The sequence below is a fragment of the Canis lupus genome, chromosome 35 (assembly GCF_011100685.1).
Source record: "Canis lupus familiaris isolate Mischka breed German Shepherd chromosome 35, alternate assembly UU_Cfam_GSD_1.0, whole genome shotgun sequence".
In the NCBI taxonomy this organism is placed as follows: domain Eukaryota; kingdom Metazoa; phylum Chordata; class Mammalia; order Carnivora; family Canidae; genus Canis; species Canis lupus.
This window is the reverse complement of record NC_049256.1, coordinates 11,873,588-11,892,369: the sequence shown is the minus strand read 5'-3', so window position 1 is coordinate 11,892,369 and position 18,782 is coordinate 11,873,588. Positions and strand designations below refer to the sequence as shown.

General features: G+C 39.1%; 1 protein-coding gene across 4 annotated transcripts in view; it reads right to left on the bottom strand.

The window, feature by feature from the left end:
- The window catches only part of SYCP2L (synaptonemal complex protein 2 like), a 102,992-nt gene extending 89,220 nt beyond the window's left edge, over positions 1-13,772 (bottom strand). For 3 of the 4 annotated variants that reach the window (XR_005384323.1, XM_038584164.1, XM_038584165.1), the window contains exons 1-5: positions 10,554-13,772; positions 10,158-10,182; positions 2,812-2,897; positions 2,620-2,708; positions 638-672 (exon numbers count right to left, since the gene is read on the bottom strand). Coding sequence is in view for 3 of the 4 variants with exons in the window: in XM_038584164.1 (XP_038440092.1) it covers positions 638-672; positions 2,620-2,708; positions 2,812-2,897; positions 10,158-10,182; positions 10,554-10,658 (340 nt within the window). In the remaining variant the exon portion in view is untranslated. Of the gene's footprint in view, positions 1-637; positions 673-2,619; positions 2,709-2,811; positions 2,898-10,157; positions 10,183-10,553 lie in introns of those variants that run through there. The other variant, XM_038584166.1, reaches the window with a different exon arrangement.
- Between the last annotated feature and the right edge of the window lie 5,010 nt (positions 13,773-18,782).

The following is an 18,782-nucleotide window of genomic DNA, read 5'->3' as shown; positions in this document are numbered from 1 at the left end:
ATTTTAGATATATTAAAACATTCATCAAAAGCTCAAACAGGTTTAAAAATATTTCTACTACAAAAATAAAATCAAGACAAATTGAGGTATTTCACAACTGATAAAAACTACATACAACATATTTACATTTCAAATAACTTTAAGGGTAAAAGGCAAGTTGCAGCCAGATATGTACAACAGGAGGATATTTTTAGAATGCTTTTAAAATTTGCAAAACAATGTATGAAGTGATGAATCACTAAATTCTACTCCTGAAACGAATTTTACACTATGTTAACCAACTAGAATTTAAATAAAAATTTGGAAAGAAAAAACAATGTATGTTGTTTATGAATACATAGAATAAAAGTAGAAAAATATGCTTTTGAATGAAAACCAAATCCAAGTGTAACTCTTATTTTACATAGAAAAAAGACTTGAAGTAAATGTTTGACTAGGCTGGTTGGTGAGGAAATGAATATTCATGAATTATTCTTTAAGGTTTTCACTATGTTAAAACTTTGCATAAAAAATTTAAAATGCTAATTCCTATCTTGAACTTGACCACAATTTATTACCTGTAGTTCCAAGATACTCACAAACCCTGAAGTATCCAATATGCAATACTCTAATAGTTAAAATTCTAAACATGTCTTACCACCCACAGTCAAGATTGTTCCTGCAAGGTCTTTCCTGAAACATTTAGATAAATTACATTTTACTAAAGTGAACACATATAAGACTTTACTATATTGGCATCAAAATTTAAAACCAAGATGTAAATATTTTTTAAGATTTTGTTTACTTATTAGAGAGTACACAAATGGAATGGAGGGGCAGAGAGAAAGGGAGAAGCAGCCCCCCTACTGAGAGCCTGACACAGAGTTGATCCCAGAGTCTTGGGATCCTGACCTGAGCTGAAGGCAGACACTTAGCTGACTGAGCTACTCAGGTGTCCTCGAAGATGTATATTTCTTAAATTATTTCAAATTCAGCATCAGAATTTCTTAAATGTCAAGAATACATCTTTATGGAAAAATTGTTTATAATTAATGATTTAAATGCACTTCTAAAAAGAAGTTAGAGTTATATATTTGGAGGTTCTATTTCTTCTTCTGTAAAGTGAATTCACTTGAAGTCTGAAAATTATCAAATGCTAAGATTCTGGAATTTTATTGTCACCTCACCAACTTGTATGAATATATTTTTCATATGATTTTTTTTTTAAATAGTTGGCACCTGGAAGAAATGATGTAGTAGGTGCTTGGTCTTTCTAACAAGCTTTTGACCTGGTTTTAAAAGTTGATAAATTTATCATTTATTATAATGTAATACCCATAGTACATCTAACAACAGACTCCCATATTATATTTTCATTTAATAATTTCAGTTAAAAGGTAATAAGTATGATTTTGGTCTTTTAATGTCTGAAATAGCTCCCATTTTAAAGAATAGATTGGCCAAGTAATCTCGTAGTTCAGTTTCTCATAAACAGATTGACTTGTTACTATTAAAATGAAGCCTTAAAATAGTACCACTTTATGCTTGCTGACTTCACATCTGGCCTAGAGTTCAGACCATTCCAGACTTTCTAGAACACACAAATAAGGCAGGGCCATAGGATTAGTTTGAAAACTTAGGAGAAAACATCAGGCCAATTGTTCTCCAAATCTAACATTAAGAATAATAATTAAATTAATGCAGCCAAATATTTTTAAGTAAAGATTCAGTAGAAAAACACATCCTGCAAACACCAGTTAAACAGGCAAACATGAGAGCAGCAGGCTCCATGCTCACCAATCTCTACATTCAGACCTACAATAGGACAAACTTGGTTGCCTTCCTCTCATCAGTTATAGTTCCATGTCATATGAATGAGGACATGCCACATGAGGTCAATGATGCTGGTTAGTGGTTGGCACGGTAACAGATTTAGGTTCAAATTTTAAAATAAGATGCTGGTTTTGCTCTTTCCATGGCCACACATTATCATCTTGCCTCCAATTTTCAAGGTCCCAAGAACTACAGAATTGTAACTGGGTCATCAAAAAACAACAACAAAAAATCCACTGATTTTTTTCCCATTGTTGAAAAGCAACACGAACTCTACTGGCATAGCGAAAGGTTGGTAGTCTTTGAGCATTTGCTCTCTACCAGGTAACCTGCTCATCACTTTCAATGGGTTGCTTGATTCAACCTGTATAATAACTATCAGTCAAGGATTAGGGCTGGCTCCATTGTACAGGTGAGCAAAGAGAGGTGGCAAAACCAGAATCTGAAGCCCAGCTGTCTGGCTCCAGAGTCTGTACCCTTAACATCCTCCCATGAATCACTAATTTAATTCATGTATTTAATTCACACTCATAGAAAAAAAAAAAAAAAACTCAGAGCCCAAGAAAGCATTTTAGCTCTCAAAATTGATGAACATACTACTAAAAAAGAAGAATGTAACCAAGTCTAGCTTTTTCCCTTAGTCCTCCTTCACCGCTTAGCACAGTGCCTATATACAGTAGGTGCACAAAACATTCATTGACGAGAACCACGAAGGCAACAGGTCTACGGAGAACCAGGACAAAGGTAGTACAATCCAGAGGGGTTTTACCCTTCCACTACCCCATAATCAAGTACAAGGTCACGTACATAAGACGATATGGGCCTTCCAACAAGGGGAGTCGTCTTCTCTCTTCCTGAGGCATGGCATGCAAAAGGGAGTTCAAAGTTTTCAAAGCCTGTTTGGAGTTGGAGAAAGTATTTACAGGAAGAAACGGGGAGGCTCAGTCCTCTCTAAGGTCTTCAGAGCAACTGTTGTCACTTTTGTTATTTGCAACTCACCTCCTGTTTGACCGAATGATTTACAGTCTTTTCTGTCACCAGAAATCCTAAGGCAAATATGAAGGAATCCAACATCTGAATTTTCCCTGAAAGCATAATTTTAAAAGAATCAAAGTGATGCTAAGGAAATAAGGAAATGACTCCCACAAAACAGGAAGAAGTCTGGAAAAGCCATGAAAGCAGTAAACATTTTAGAAATTAAAATAGTCCCAGACAATAAAACAAGGACAAAATACACTTGTATTGTACAGACCCTCTTTGAAGAAAAGAGCAGCATGCACAAAGTGGAACTGTGTGTGATGACTCTATCCCAAGTAAAGCTACTTTTTTTGGTCCAGACTGAGGGACGGAGATATACAAAGGGTCGCTCCTGCACAGTTTTCTGTTGTCTCTGACAGTTGCATATTTTTTAAAATAAAAATGTTAAGACCTTATGATAACAGAAGTAGGGTTTTAATAAAGTATTGGCCTTTATTAAATAGCAGAATTCTAGAAACTTCAGTTATTATAGGTCAGTATATAGCTAACAAAAGCATTTGTGATTATCCTTTATGCTTATTAAACTATATTATTTCATTTATGTACATTATGTTAAGGTACAAAATGTTTTTGCAAATTTATGAGAAGTACAAAAATTTATGGTAAGGTCATAACATTACTTTGATAGGTTCAAATGAGCAATTTGATATATGGATTATTTATCATATGTCATATACTTACTCCCCATATAACTCATGAAATTGTAAGAACCCAAACCAGAAAATGGAAGGGAAAAACATTCCTCCTCCATCAAAAAAGCCACTGATCCTGCTGGATGATCTTTGGAATCCAGAAATTCGGCTAGGAGCTGTGCCAACAACTTGCCTGCCAGTTTAAAACTTGAGAAGATTTCAACACAGCCTAGATGGACAGCAGAGGATCCTAAAGACATTTATGGACCCTGTTAATCAGCAGCTATCAAACATCAATCTTTTCATGGAAATAGCCAAGAGAAACTAACAAATACAGCCCTACACAAGGGACAGAGGAACACGGCCATCAGGTAGCAGAAAGGGGACTTTTTAGAAAGTGTTTACTTCAGGAAACAAAGAGTTAAGAAGCATGTGACTTATCACCAAAACTCAAAAGAATATGACTTCTGTGAAAGAATCCCCACCCTTAAGGCTCCAGCATAATAAAAAATCTGGCCTAAGACACGGCACAAAACCGTTTCAAAAGTACTGGGACATGCACTGCAGAGATTTATTTACTAATTTCAGAATATGTGGTGGAGAGACTGGAATCTTTAGGAGACTTCTCCAAGAACAAAAATGCTAATGGGTACCATTTCTCTTCCCCTCCCTCAGCCTACATAGCTGGAGCCAGCAGTGATTCTCTCCTCCAATCTTGGCACCACGTGTCCCACCCCCAATGCACCCTTACAGACCTGCCCCAGCCAACCCACCTCCCTCCACAGCCATCCCTACACAGTGGCTACTACTCTATCACACCATGCAAGCTGCACCACTCCAAAGCAACTACTACCCTGGAGAGAGGAGGGGATAATCCCACCATACCTGTTTGCCCACAGTTCTAGTAACCAAGCCTTTTAACTGGTCACACAGGGAGAAAATCCTGCCATTAGATGAACTTGCAACAGAGGCTGACTGCTGATATCTCGTCTGACTGCCAACCCCACACATCAGTGAAAGCCTCTGAGCCACACAGCTATAAAGGCTGGTCATCTGATACACTCACACAGAGAGGATAATTGCAGACAACTAGCCTGACTGCTGACCCTGCCCACCTACAAGCCCATCAATGCTGCATGGACCAAATCCTGCCCAGTGTACCTACAGTAGGCAAAGTGGGTCACTGCAGCTGACTGGGCTGAAAACAAACATAGCTAGACACAACAATAAGGTATATGAAGCCCACATAGAAGATACCCCTAGCTTGTGAGGTTCTGATGACCGGCGGACATGGCACTACAAGGAACCACTGAACTTCTTCTACACAAGGCAACCCTTTTCAAAACTAGGAGATATAGCTATCCTCCCTAACACATAGAAAAAGACAAAATGAGGAAATGTCCCAAATGAAAGAACAGGACAAAAATCACAGCACAAGAGCTAAAGAAGTGGAGATAAGCAATATGAGAGAGAATTCAAAGTAATGGTCCTAGAAATACTCACTGGACTTGAGAAGAGTGGATGAGAATGGGAACATCAACAAAGATAGAAAATATTAAAAAAAATATTCAGTTAAAAAAAAAAAAACTAGAGGGAATCAATAGCTTATTAGAGGAGACAAAAGAAGAGCTCACTGATCTGGAAGACAGAGTAATGGAAAAGAACCAAGCTGAACAGCAACAAATGAAAAACGAGAATAGGTTAAGGGAACTCAGCAACATCAAGCATAGTAACACTGACATTGTAGGGATCCCAGAAGGAGATAAGAAAGGAGCAGAAAACTTCCCTAAACTGGAGAAGGAGACACCTAAATCCGGGAAGCACAGAGAAATCCTAACAAAATGAATGCAAGAAGGTCCACACCAATACACATAAATACTAAAAATGGCAAAAAAGGAGTAAGAGGATTTTAAAAGCAGCAAAGGAATACCATTACATATAAGGGAAACCCCACAAGGCTATAGGCCTATTTTTCAGCAACTATTAACTTAAAATAGACCACTGCATGCAGATGTTAAACACAAACCTAATGGAAATCACAAATCAAAAACTAGTAATAGATACACTTGGATTCCATTCTATGTTTGACGTATCACTAAAGAAGGACAATTATGAGAGAAGAGCACAAGAAAGGAACACAGAAAAAACATACAAAACCACCATAACAAGTAACAAAATGTCAATAAATACATATCAATAATTACTTTGTAAGTGGACTAGAAACGCCAATGAAAAGACATAGGATGATGGAATGGATAAAAAGAAAACAATACCTACTTATACACTACTGACAAGAGACTCATTTCAGACCTAAAGACACCAGCAGATTGAAAGTGTGGGGATGTAGAAACATTTCTCATGCAAATGGGTGTAAAAAGCTGGGGTAACAATGCTTATACAGGAAAAAATAGACTTTCAAACAGACTACAATAAGAGACCAAGATGGACACTACATAATCATAAAAGGAACTGTCCAGCAAGAAAATGTAACAGCTGTAAATATTTATCCAACCAACACAGGAGCACCCAAATACATAAATCAGTTAACAAACATAGGGGAAGTAATGGATAGTAATATAATAGCAAGGGACTTAACATTCCACTTACATCAATGGATAGATCATCAAAACAGAAAATCAATAAGGAAATAGTGGCTTTGGATGACACACTGGACCAAACAGACTTAACAAATACATTCAGAACATTTTATCCTAAAACAGTGGAATACACTCTCAAATGCACACAGAACATTCTCCAGAATAAATCACCTATAAGGTCACAAAAGCAAACCACTCTCAACAAATTCAAAGAGACTGCAGTCCTACCATGCACTTTTTCTAATCACAAGGTCAGAAAACAAGAAATTGGCCACAAGAAAAAAAATCTGAAAAAGAGCACAAGTACATGGAAATTAAGTAACATGCTACTGAACAATGAATGGATCAACCAATAAACCCAGGAAGAAATAAAGACAAATGAAAATTAAAACATAATGGTCCAAAATCTTTGGGATGCAGCAAAACTGTTCTAAGAAGAAAGTTTATAGCAATATAGGCCTATACCAAGAAGAAAAATCTCAAATAAACATAACTTTATACCTAAAGGAGCTAAAAAGAAATCCCAAACAAACTGAAAACCAGCAGAAGGAAAGAAATAATAAAGATTAGAGCAGAAATAAAAAAGAAACTTAAAAATAGAGCAGATCAAAGAACTATGATTCTTTGAAAAGATCAACAAAATTGATAAACCTCTAGCTGGACTCACAAACAATAACAAAAACTCACGTGCACCCAAATAAAATCACAAGTGAAAGAGAAATAACTCACACCACAGAAATACAAACAATTGTAAGAGATTATAAAAAAATATATGCCAACAAACTGAACAACCTAGAAGAAATGGATAGATTCCTGGAAACAATCTTTCAAAACTGAATCAGGAAAAATAGAAAATTTGAACAGACTGCTTACTAGCCATGAAATTGAATCAGTGATAAAAAAAAATTGCCAAACAAAAGTCCAGGACCAGATGGCTTCATGGGAGAATCTACCAAACATTTAAAGAAGAACTAATACTGGGGTGCCTGAGTGGCTCAGTTGGTTAAACAGCTGACTCTTGATTTCAGCTCATGTCATGATCTTAAGGTTGTGAGGTCGAGCCTGGTGATGTGCTCTGCACTGGGCATGGAGCCTGCTTAAGATTCTCTCTCTCCCTCTGTCTCTCCTCCCCACCCCCTGCCAATGACTCACACTTAAAAGGGGAAGAAAAAAAAGAGTTTATACCCATCCTTCCCAAACTTTTCCAAAAAATAGAAGAGGAAGGAAAACTTCCAACTTCATTCTATGAGGGCAACATTTCCCTGATACCAAAACCAGATAAAGATACCAAATACACCCACAAGCGTGAACAAGCCAATTTTCTCTCATGAACGCAGACACAAAAATCTTCAAAGAAATATTAGCAAAGAGAAACTGATGATACATTAAAAAAAAATCACTCATCCTGATCAAGTGAGATTTATTCCTGAGATACAAGCATGATTCAATTCACAAATCAAAGGGTTAGAGCACATCAGCAAAAAACATTTTAACAGATGTAGAAAAAGCATTTGACGAAGTACAACATCTATTTATGATAAAAACCCTCAAGTAAGTAGATTTGGAGGGAACACTAATATAATAAAGGCTTTTTATGAAAAACCCACAGCTGATGTCATACTCAATGGGGGAAACCCATTGAGAGCTTTCCCCCTAAGGTCAGGAACAAGACAAGGATGCCCACTCTCACCTTTTATTTAACATGGTACTGGAAGTCTTGGCCACAGCAATTAGACAACATAAAGAAATAATAAGCTTCCAAATTGGTAAGGATGAAAACACACTCTTTGCAGATGACAATACTCTATATAGAAAACCTAAAGACCTCACCAAAACACTAGAATAAATGAATTCAGTAAAGTCACAGAAAACAAAATCAATGTGCAGAAATCCACTGCATTTCTATACGCTAATAATGAAGCAACAAAAAAGAAAAGATCCCAGGGCTCCAGGATCGCGCCCTGGGCCAAAGGCAGGTGCTAAACCACTGAGCCACCCAGGGATCCCAGTCTAATATTTTCAATACATGGTGCTTGGAAAACTAGACAGCTGCATGCAAAAGAATGAAATTGGATGACTTTCTTTCATCATACACAAAAATAAACTCAAAATGGATTCAAGACCAAAATGAGAGACCTGAAACTATACAAACCCTAGAAGGTTGCAAAGGTAGTAAGGTCTCTGACATCAGCCATAACATTTTTCTAGATCTATCCCCTGAGGCAAGAAAAACAAAAGCAAAAATAAACTACTGGGACTTCATCAAAATAAAAAGCTTCTGCACAGTGAAGGAAACTAATCCTTTACTGGATATATCATTTGCAAACGTCAGTGTCCAAAATATGTAAAGAACTATACAACATCAAAGAAATAATCCAACTGAAAAATGGGCAGAAGACATAAACAGAATATTTCTAATATTCTGTTTATAGGACATACAGATGCCAACCGACACACAAAAAGGAGCTCAACATCACTCATCATCAGGGAAATGCAAATCAAAACCACAATGAGACATCCCCTCATGCCTGTCAGAATGACTAAACCCAGAAACACAAGAAACAACAAGTGTTAGTGAGGATGTGGAGGAAAAGGAACCCTTGAGGACTGTTGGTGGGAATGCTAATTAGTGCAGCCACTGTGGAAGACAGAATGGAGGTTCCTCAAAAAATTTAAAAAACCATATGATCTAGTAATTTCACTACTAGGTATTTACCCAATGGAAATGAAAACACTAATTTGAAAAGATGTACACACCCCGATGTTTATAGCAGCATTATTTACAATAGCCAAGACATGGAAGCAACTCCAGTGTCCATCAGTAGATGAGAGATCAAGAAGAGATGGTATATACTAATCGAATGTTACTCAAACATAAAAAAAGAATGAGATCTTGCCATTTACAACAACATGGATGGACCTCAAGAGTATTATGCTAAGTGAAATTAATCAAAGACAATACCATTTGATTTTACTTTTTTTTGTTTGTTTGTTTTTTATTTATTTTTTATTGGTGTTCAATTTACTAACATACAGAATAACCCCCAGTGCCCGTCACCCATTCACTCCCACCCCCCGCCTCCTCTGATTTTACTTTAAAAAAAAAATTTATTTATTCATGAGAGACACACACACACACACACAGAGCCATTTGATTTTACTTCTATGTGAAATCCAGAAAACCAAACAAATGAAGAAAACTAACAGATTCTTAAAGAACAAAGGTGGTTGCCAGAGGCGAGGTGGGTGGAGGGATGGGCAAAATAGAGGATTAAGAATTACAAATTTCCTGTCACAAGTCACAGGTGTAGGAGTGCTGACAACACCAACTCCCTCTTTGGCCTTGTGTCTTTTTCGTATCCTCACAATGACCTCCCTTGCGGTATGTGTTCCATGCCCCAGGGAGGATAATGTGTGGCCTGACTGGAATGCATGATGTGTTGTTCTGATCTTCCTAAAGTGAGGCACAGCAGATCCAACTGCAGAAAATACATATCCTCTGGCACACAGATGGCACCACTTTAGATAACTACCCTGTGACCTGACCACCATGTCTCTCACTCTATAAAAGCTGGGGATTAAGGTGCAGACTTGGCAGTGAATAGCTGCATAGCTCAGGGATCATATATTTGCTTGATCCCCCTTTCCCTCCCTCATCAGTAAATTACCCTGAATACAACTGAGTAAACAGTATGGAGTGCCTGCTTCGTTTTTTGGTCCTTGAGTGCCTTCTCAGACTGGAGGATATAAACAATAATATTGCAATAATGTTGTATGATGATAGAGGGACTACATCTATCAAGAGATCACTAAGTGATATGCATAATTGTCAAATTACTATGCTGCATACCTGAAACTGTATGTCAACTGTACTTGCATTAAAAATATTTAAAATGAAATGCACTTCAGGCAAACTGAGACATACCCCACAACAAAAACTCTGCATTGCCATAGGAGATAGTCAATAAACCCAAATACTGAAATCTGTTTTACTTTTATATGTCATTTACACAAATATTTATACCAGAATATTCTAATGAAGAGTAAGTAATCAATTAGTGGTAAATAATATACTTACCTTTACTACTACTCCTGGAAATAATCTAGTAAAAAGAAAAAAGTAAAGCTTGTATTATTTTTTTTATTATCACCAATAGGATTAATTGATTAATACTGATATTTCTCTAACAGGCAGGAGTTGACTTTAGTTGAAAAAAATTGAGAAATCCTATTTGACCTTCAATCACTATTATGATCAGCTTATCACCCTTAGAAAGGTGAATAACATGTATATGAAAATAACCTCATTTTTCTACAGCATTGCTTATATATAGTTTCCATTTCATTGTTTAACAAAAAATGAGTCTTAGTAAAACCCACATCTTAGAAAACACAGATTTTGTATAAATAACTTGAAGATTCCTCCAAATACCCAATGGTATCTGTTCAGTAATGCATCCACCCCCATCCTTACCAAGGCTGTGTCAAAGAAGTCTTCTGTAACATCAATCAGGGATGTGTCGGGTGCTGGATCTGCCGTGGTCAGAAATTGTGTTGTTTTTTCAAACCAGGAAACCATGTATGCAAGAAAAGAAACACTGATGAAACCTGTGACTGTATCACTACTGCCTATTCAGTAAAGTTTCATAAATATTTTACTGGAGCAAAATAGTTTTATTTTTATTTTTTATTTTTTTTTAAAGCAAAATAGTTTTAAAGACCAGTTTCTATAACATCTCAATTAGACCTGGCTCTAATGCCTCCATCTAGAACTCTCTAGAATCAAGGTCCTACTGGTCCAGGGCTGGTGCTAGTAAGTTCTCAGATACCAGCAAGAGATAGAGATTTGGCCAAGATTGATGCAGGCCTATCTAGGGGCTAGTGATTAAAGATTACAAGTAAATGAGCCTCAACACAGGAGCAAGTCTTGTCATCTGGGAGGCTGCAGAAAACAAACGAATCAAAGGAGATGCAGAATTTGGAAAATTCTCTGGAAGTTGGTTAGTACAGTATATATGCCTCAAGCCTTTCTCTGGTCAAAAGCTTCCAGCTAATTGGAGATTTGTTTTTCTATAGAAACATATATCCACGTTCATATTAAGTTGGTAGGATTGGTAGGATTCAAAATAAACTCATAGAAACCTTGCTACAATATTTAATCAGAGAAGCAAAGGCCACCTTTGGACCATTTTTGCTTATAAAAAAGAAAATCCTGGGTGCGTAGGTTGAAATTATCAATTGAATGTTAGTTCAGTAAGAGGAGTTTGTAATGGGAAAAAAAAAAAAAAAGCTTATGGGAATGAGTCTTGGAAACTTCATCCACTTTGGAGCCAAGAACCCAAAGCACCAGCTGGAGACCACGGACAAACCAATCCGTCCTCAACCTGGGCTGCACATTAGGAAAACCTGGGAAGCTTTGATACACCCTGCTGCCCGGCACCCACCACAGGCCTAGTACATCAGAATCTCTGGTGGTGGGACCCAGGCGCAGTGCTCATTAAAGCTTTCCAGGGGATTCTAATACTTAAAGCTCTCTAGGTGATTCTAGTGCACAGCAAGGTGGGAGGGCCACTACTAAGTTCCAAGTGATGCTTCTTTTATCTCAAATCAGGCAATGATTTGCACCAGATTGCATTATTCACTTTCTGAGGCAAACTCTTCTCCAACAGTGTAATGGGGAAAAAAAAAAAAAAAAAATCTTCTATACAACAGAACTCACCACTAAGGCAATACTTCCTCCCTTCCTATATTCATACTCTGAATTCTATGCTTTTAAGTACTTGTTTTGGTCACTATTCTATTTACCACCCCAAATCCTATCCCCCTCCCAGCACTCCAAAATATATTGAGCACAAATACGGAGAAGTGGGGCCAATGCCACATTATTTGATCAAGCCTTGGGACTAGGAAGTCACACTCTGGACCTATTTATGTGCCACGATCATACATGCTCCCCACGGCTGTGTGATTACCAGAAGCCATAATAGTTATTTACAGATGTAACAGGTACTATCCATCATGCATACAATCTAGAACAAGTTGCTTAATCCTCCGGGACTTAAGGTACAGGACTAAATACATTCCTTTCCATAAGAAATTCTTATTCTAGGGAGAAGAACTTCTCAGTATATTTTGTGTTGACCTGCAAAAATAAACAGCTTTAAAAGTTTAGAATCCAGTATCCCATCTACTTTGGTAGTATCCACCTAGTTTCCTGGACCAAAACCTACATGAAACAGAACATGATTTAGAAGATGTCTCAAAAAATATATATATAAAAAAATAAAAAAATAAAAAATAAAAAAAAAGAAGATGTCTCAAGCTCTGGTTCTGAAATTTCTATCACCAACTGGAATTCCAATGGAATACGGAAAATGCTATTTGATTTCAGAACTCCAATGGAGATCTGATCAGACTCTTTGATCTTGGAAGGGCATTTTAAAATCTAAATAGAAAATTCAGATTGAGGCAGATCCCAACTCATCTCCACACCAAAAAAATAAGTTTAAAGTTCTAAGTTACCCCCAGGGACATCCTGTTCCATTTCCTTTAAAATCATTTTACCTCCTCTTCCCTAAGTTCTATTACCTACAGGAGTAAATACATGAGGGAGTAAGGTGGCACTACAAGCAAAATGAAATATATACAGTTTGTCTAAGCAAAATCCTTAGCTCTATCCCCACCCTGCAAATGATTTTAAAGTCACCGAGAGGAATTAGGGAAAGCCTGGTGTTTATGCAGTCTCCCCATAGAGGTGCCACATAGTTAGAGGCATTTTACAGTAAAAGAAAAAAAAAGGGTACAGACAGATCTCTCTGAGTCAACCTGGTTTTACCAAACTTCAGGTACTCGAGTCCAGGGGGTGAAAAAAAAAAAAAAAATCAAAGGTTTTAGAACCAGCCAGATCACCCTCCTGCCCCTCTATCTTTCCTCATCTCACCAACAAATCGAGTATCTAAGGGTTGCAAGATCTCATCGTGAAAAGAGGGGTGTAACAGGAGATTTTACAAACACTGCTCTGCTTCCAGATGCCATTTTCAAGGCCCTCAGCATATTGCCCTCGGTTAACACCTAGGAAACAGGATAAAATGTCATAACGGCATGAATTAGAATAAGCAAAAAATGTTTCTGCTCTTTGGCTTTTCAGATTCAATGGAGATTTTCCAAGTTGGAAAAGCAGGCTGTGGCAAGGGGAAGTAGTTGATCATTTATCCAGATTCAATCTTGTTACTATTTAAATAATTAGGGAGCCTTTGGTGGGTAGTATACAGTATAGTAGTATCCCTACTCCTCCTGTAGTCCCAAGTTAAAGTCACTAAAATAAAGCATGTGATTACAGCATTGGCTTGTCAAGGGGAGAAGAGGGTAGGCCTGACTCATTTCCGCACACTCCCAAAGCGCTTGGCACATGGATCAGGAAACCTATACTGAGCTTCATTTTTTTTCTTAAGATTTTATTTATTTATTCATGACAGACACACAGAGAGAGGCAGAGACACAGGTAGAGGGAGAAGCAGGCTCCCTGCGGGGAGCCCGATGAGGGACTCGATTCCAGGACCCGGGGATCATGACTTGAGCTGAAGTCAGACCCTCAACCACTGAGCCAACCAGGCACCCCCTGAACTTCATTTTTGACTGATCTTGGCCATAAAGCATCATTACCAACTTTTTTTCAAATCTGATTTCAAAGGAACAGAAGCTACCAAAATAGATAACTGGTTTTGTCACCCAAAGCCACATAAAATGAAAACAAGACACTTATCTTTGGGATCAGTCCCTGCTGAATTAGCAAAGGCTCATCTTCTTTGAGGCCATCAATGAAGAATTGCTGAATACATTTCAGTAACAGGGAAACATAGGGAAATTCATTTTTCTCCAGTTCCTGGGCAATAGACCACACTAAGTTAGAGCCTTACAATGAAAGTTATTAAGGGAGCAGATCCTAAGAGTTCACATCACAGGGGTTTTTTTGTTTTGTTTTGTAAGTTTTGAGTAACTGCTACACCCAAGCAGGACTCAAACTCATGACTTCTAGTTTTTCTGCCTCAGCCAGGTGCCCCTCATCAAAGAATTTTTTCTCTTATTTTGTATCTTTAGGAGATGATGGATGTTAATTAAACTCACTGTGATCATTTCACAATACATGTAAGTCAAATCCCTATACTGTACCCGTCAAAGTTACACGGTGCTGTGTGTCAATATCTCAAAACTTGGGGTGAGGGGAAGCCTTACAAATACTTTCACATTGCTTATCCACCCACAAAACAACAGTACTTTACTTGCCTTATTTATTGATTCATCAAGATGAGAGAATACAAGATGATTGTATTTTTGAGGAATGTGGCTTGCTCTCTGTTGAAGATATTCCTTTATTTTCTGAAATCCTTTATCATGGCATGCGTCAATAATGAGTGATTGAAGCTGGCAAGTTGAAAGTTTGCAAATTATTTTCTCCCAAGGACATTTATTTCATAGTAATAGTTCTATTCTTATCAATAATTCAATGTGGAAATATCCCTTAGAACAGTAAATCATCAATTAGCCAATGACTGAGCTCGTTGGCTTAAGACAGTTTGCAGAATGTGGTTCCTGGACCACCAGCAGCATGGGCACCACCTGGGGATGGAGCAGGAATCAGACCCTGGGCTGGGGGTTCTGGGGTGGGGGGGCTTCTCACACATGCTAAGTGTGAGAGCCACTGACTTAGAACTGCACTTGACCCACAGAGATGGGTGGGAGAAGAGATTTTCTCCTCAGTAATGCTAGAAATTCTAAAAACGCTAAAAAAATGCAAACCTACCATAAGTAACATAAATGATCAGAACAGAAGAAAATAAACAATTACAGACCGAAGTATGCAAATTGTCATAATGATTTTTTTTCCACCTGAACATCAGCCAAGACGTACTTCTAAATACATACATTTGAGGAGACACTTCCTTACATATCTGGACTATAAAGGTAGGATTATTTTTTTTCATTTTAAAAAATTCAGCTCATTCCTACAGGCTATTATTTTAACAAGGAGGCATTGTGCTGTATATGGCCCCAATTTCCACATAGGATTAGTGATTTGAATGGAAAGATAGCATTTGAAATTAAACACGTGAACAGAGCATTTTTAAGTTAGTGCATTTTCAAGTGAACCTTATTGGCGCCAAGGGTGTTGAGTGATCCACAGACCTTTACTGCTGATCCTTATCCTAAAAGGACAGATTCTCTGCAGGGGGGGGGCGGGGGTGCGGGGTGGGGGGAGAACAGCAAGGCTGAGAAAGGTTAGGAACTTGCAGGAGATCACCCCGCAGAGATTCCTGCTCAGATGCTCGGACTCAGAAGCTCTGGCTTCTACCTGGTTTCCTTGCACTCAGAATAATTCCAGACACTGCGCTCCGCTCTGCAGGGCTCTGCATGACTTGGTCAATCAGCTTCTTTTGCCTGACTTCCCTACTGATAATTATGTATGTATATATGTATGAATTAATTAATAAAAAATAAGTTTTTTTAAAAAAATCAAATTCCTCCTTGCCTCAGGGCCTTTGCACTGACTGTTCTAGGCCTAGACTGCTTCTTCTCACCACTCTCTACCTGGCTGGCTCGTCATCACCCTCTGATCTCAGCTTCCATATCACCTTTTCAGGCTGGTCTTCCAGGACTTTCTCAAGTTAAGGCAAGTGCCACTCTCCACCAGGATCCCCTCTACCTCTTTTTTCCCCACTCCTTCCTTTCTTTTTCTTTGGCTCTGTGCCAGGCTGTAAGCTCCATGTGGGCAGGAATTGTATCTGTTTTGTTCAATACTGTCTACCTGGGATAGTACCTGGCCCAAGATACTTTAGTCTAAGAATATTGGTAGGATAGTTGAAGGCATGGTGATAAACTGGATGTAGTAGATTAGGGAAAGAGAAGCAGCAAAGATTTTTTTTTTTTTTTTTTTTTTTTTTTTGCCTCTGGTTTGAGCAACTGAGGAGGGATTGTGAGGACAGCACAGCAAACAGAACTAGAAAGAGAGCATGCACACAATACCCGCTTCCTCCCTCCCCTCCCCAAAATACGCTTGATCTTTACATAGAAAGCATCCAAGGCAATTCCACTCCCATCGTCTTCCTTAAGGGACTGCAAAGGATCTTCCTCGTCCTGTACAAAAAGATTAAGAAAATGTCTCAAAGAAGGGCATCTCACGTTTTAAAAATAAAAGAAACGAAGCTTCAGATCGTCAGCCCCAACAAAAAGGTTTTGTTTGCTCATACAATTAATAGGCCTAAGCAACATACTAGGAAGCACCTTCTTTAGCCCTGTGACAAGTACACCTAACACAAGAAGCAAAGCAACAACGTTGTAACAGTCACACTAAGTAGACAAACTATAGTGACAACTAATAATAGGAAGCTTTGGGTTAATGACCCATTTTTATTTTTTTTTACTTTTTTTTATGACCCATTTTTAGAATGAGAGTTTATAAAATGGAAGTTTTGGCAAGTGTGTTTCAAGCCCAGTCAGGAGATCAAGCTATAGGTTTCTGACTTCAGTGAGTTTTAAATGAACTTCTCTAGGACTTTTACTGCAACTTCCAGGGTCAAATATTCACCACCGACCACCAAAGAGAATTTACAAAACATTAAGTAGTGGATGGTTACATCCTTTCTTCAAGAGTAATCCCTGGGTCTGCCACCTTGGTTTTCACAACACATTTTGCTACATTAAATAACTTCATCCCAACAACTATTTAAAAGTACAATACGCAAAAAAATACACTTCAAATTATCTTCTAAAGAGGTTTTTTTAAAATTATTTATTTTTATTGGTGTTCAATGGGTGACAGGCACTGAGGGGGGCACTTGACTGACAGGATGAGCACTGGGTGTTATTCTGTATGTGGGTTTTTTTTTTTTTTTTTAATCTACCTTGGGCTCACAGTCCAAGTCCCTTCCATATGTACGTGACCAAAATCCTTGAGTGCCAGCATATGTCACAGTACTATCCTCATTGTTTACAAATATGAAAAGTTAGGTGAATTCAAAGACCCAAATCCAGACTTATTTTTTTCACCAATAGTGATTTTGGTTAAAGGAATGTTGAGAAGCAGAGGCACTGGCTCCACCTCCAAATCCGGGGTGGGGGGGTGGGGGGAGTTGTCTTTGAGGGACCTTCCCTTACAGTGCAGGTAGCCCAAGTCCCAGCAATCGGGACCACAGTTCTGGGGCCCAGGTGGGTTCCTGTCATTGCGGGGTCTACGCAGCAAGAGGGCCTGGGAAAACAGCAGCAGCAGCAACAAATCGAGACGCACCATCTCATTGCCTTCTTTTTTTTTTTTCTGTTCTTGCTCACGTCCTCATTTTATTTATTTATTTTTATTGGAGTTCAATTTGCCAACATATAGCAATCACCCAGTGCCCATCTCCTTGCCTTCTAAATGCGGATTCTCCAGCTTCCTCTTTTCTGAGCAGGGATCAGAGGTTTCTATCCTGCTCAGCTGCCTCCCTGAACGCTCCTTAGCGGACGCCAAGCAAATCTAAGAAGGTTGCAGGTGTTATTCTATATGTTGGCAAATTGAACACCAATTTAAAAAAAAAAAAACATAAATAATAAAACTTAAAAAAAAAAGAAGGTTGCAGGGCTCCAGCCCCCCCCCCCCCCCCCAACGCCAGCTCTTCCCGAGGTAGCCAGTGCGGGGTCTGGGGGGACCCCCGCGGACCGTGCGCTCTCGCAGCCCCCCTGGAACCGCTACACCCGGACCTGGACCCCCCACCCCGACCCCTACCCCCCACCCCTACCCCCACCCCGGGTCACTCACCGCCAGCATCCCGAGGCCGGGCCCAGGGTGCGCCTGGCCAGTGCGCCGGGCTCAGCCTCCCGCGCTTCCCAGGCGGCGCCCGCTGCGCCCACCAGCGCGCACCCGCCCCGGACATCCCCGCAGCCCTCATTAGGCCCCAGGTGTTCGGGCCACCTGGGCGCGCGCACCTCGGAGCATCTCCTCCGCGGACGCCGGCGACCCCCTCCTCGCCGCCTCGCGGGAGCCGCTGGCTGCCCCGCACCCGCTAGAGCTGCGCGGCGGGCTCTGGGCCCTGCACGCCCACACGGGCCAGCCCTGGATCTGTCCCGGACCGAGCAGTTTGGTATCCGGAATTGTGAGACTCTTTCTGAATTAGCAAAAAGATTGAAAATAATAATAATAATAATAACGGTACACTCAAAAACCAAACCAAATTGGGGGAAAAAAAGTCAATATTTTCATGCATTGCTTGTTTTCTACCTAACTTCTTTATTTTTAATTTTTTTTTCCTACCTTCCTGTAACCCGCCGAGAGTGGGTACTAATGGCCAGGTTTTCCGCTAAGTAGCTTGTTTCAGGTGACCACAGAGGCAAAAAACAAAAACAAAAACAAAAACAAAAAAACAAACCCCCCCCCCCAAAAAAAAAACCCATAAATAAACTGGACTAGTGTTTTCTTAAAAACAAACAAAACGACCCCTCAGGTCCAAATATTCCTTGTGTAGAAATTAATTTGTGTTATAATCACAAGCTATGGGGTATTTCATGGCAAGACATTTACAGAAAATACTTGTTTACATCAAAGCGAGACCCAGTAGAACCAGAATGTCTGCTAGTCGGCCCAGGTCTGTGCACACACCTGCTGGTCGTTCAAAATGATACTTGCTTCAAGATCATGAAATCTGTTTCCTGGCCAATATGATGTAAAATACTTACA